We start from the raw sequence: 2,060 nt of genomic DNA on the forward strand, positions 1-2,060 counted from the left end.
CAGAGCTGTGGATATCGCAATTATAGCCGGGGCTCCCTGAAGATCTGAAGGTTATTTCAAGGGTCCCATGTTAAAAAAAAAAAAGCTCCAGAGAGACCACTGCTTCCAAATAGAGAGCCAGGGTTCCTGTCTCTGCACCATGCTGGTTAGGAAATAACTTGCTAGTCACATGACTATAGACTTTGTACAGCGCTGCGTAGAATGTCAGCGCTATATAATAATATTAATTAATGTTACCATTTACTTATTACCTTTTCCAGCTGTGAGTTCCCATCTTTTGATACCCATCCGGGCAGCTTAGCAAGGCGTGTGCTGGGAAAATAAAATAAAATACCATATAAACCCTTGATTCACGCTTATTTCATCTTTATACGTTAGAATCCAGGTATTTAGATTTGTGGCAGGTTATGGCCGTCTATACCGGGCCGGGGTTACCGGGGGTTAATTGTCGTTAAACAATTAGTGGGAGAGAAGAGTAATCTGCTATTAAATCCTTCACATGTAATAATGCTCTGTGCCTGGACCCGTCATTCCCGGGGAATTTATAGCACGGCCGCAGTCACCACTGATTGATGAACATTCTACAAGAGGAATATGGAGAAGAAATGGACGGAATGTAATGGCCATCGCTGGGAAGGTCCTAAATATCACCATTTATTATTTTCTTTGGTGAAGAACAACGTGATCTAACGGGAAAGATGAATATTGTGTTACCGTGAGGAATAGTTACCGTGTATCTAAACCCAAGGACACAAATGTCGTGTGCCAGTCATTGGGGTGTGTGCTGTTCATAGAAATAAATGTATGAAGGGCAATAGGGCAAGAGTGTAGGGGACCCTCGCTCCTAATAATGAGTGCATGGAGCGGGAGCACCCCGCTGTGCTCCCCTCCCTTGACTTATAGCAATCGTTCCTGGTCGTCATTCATGAACCCGTTGTGACCGATCCATGGACGACGTCGGGAGACCCCTGCACATGCTAGAACCGATCCTTGGCACCTACCTGTGCACCAGAGGCAGGGGGAGGAAGTTCAGGACGGACGTCATATCCAGACCGCAGTCCAACATGATGGTGGAAGACTTGAACTTCAGGATATTGCATGGCAGGGTGGGGTGACCGGAGAGACAGTACTGCAAGAGATAGGTCAGAGAATCTCAGGACCAACACACACAGAAAATATTTACCAGGGGCCACTGAATAGCAGAGACTGCAGATTGTACAGGAGACGGTCAGAGACTTGTCATATATATGTATGTGTGTGTATTGGAGTTACTTATGTTACTATTACACTATACAACTATAATGATCAGTAATATCACAAAGCTTGCCAGTTGTGTGTCTGGAGGCTGCTGATGTTATTATTATTACTCCTGTAATGATTAGTATTATTATACAACTTGTCATATATATATATGTGTGTGTGTGTGTGTGTGTTTTGGAGTTACTATTGTTATTATTACATTATACTGCTATAATGATCAGTAATATCACAACAATTGCTGTCAGTTGTGTGTCTGGAGGCTGCTGATGTTATTAATATTACTTCTGTAATGATTAGTATTATACAACTTGTCATATATATGTATGTGTGTGTATTGGAGTTACTTATGTTACTATTACATTATACTGCTATAATGATCAGTAATATCACAACGATTGCTGTCAGTTGTGTGTCTGGAGGCTGCTGATATTATTATTACTCCTGTAATCATTAGTATTACTATACAACTTGTCTTATATAATTATGTGTGTGTGTGTGTGTGTGTGTTTTGGAGTTACTATTGTTATTATTACACTATACAACTATAATGATCAGTAATATCACAACCATTGCTGCCAGTTGTGTGTCTGGAGGCTGCTGATGTTATTATTACTTCTGTAATCATTAGTATTATTATACAACTTGTCATATATATGTATGTGTGTGTATTGGAGTTACTATTGTTATTATTACATTATACTGCTATAATGATCAGTAATATCACAACGATTGCTGCCAGTTGTGTGTCTGCAGGCTGCTGATGTTATTATTATTACTTCTGTAATGATTAGTATTATTAT

General features: G+C 40.0%; 1 protein-coding gene across 1 annotated transcript in view; it reads right to left on the minus strand.

Annotated features, from left to right (window-relative positions):
- Window positions 1–1,129, minus strand: part of INTS9 (integrator complex subunit 9) — a gene marked incomplete in the record, with an annotated part of 20,961 nt that extends 19,832 nt beyond the window's left edge. Inside the window, 2 exon segments of the mRNA XM_072409088.1 lie at window positions 252–312; window positions 1,002–1,129. Coding sequence (XP_072265189.1) covers window positions 252–312; window positions 1,002–1,066 — 126 coding nt within the window.
- Between the last annotated feature and the right edge of the window lie 931 nt (window positions 1,130–2,060).

Source organism: Pyxicephalus adspersus, chromosome 4 (genome assembly GCF_032062135.1).
Source record: "Pyxicephalus adspersus chromosome 4, UCB_Pads_2.0, whole genome shotgun sequence".
Lineage (NCBI taxonomy): Eukaryota > Metazoa > Chordata > Amphibia > Anura > Pyxicephalidae > Pyxicephalus > Pyxicephalus adspersus.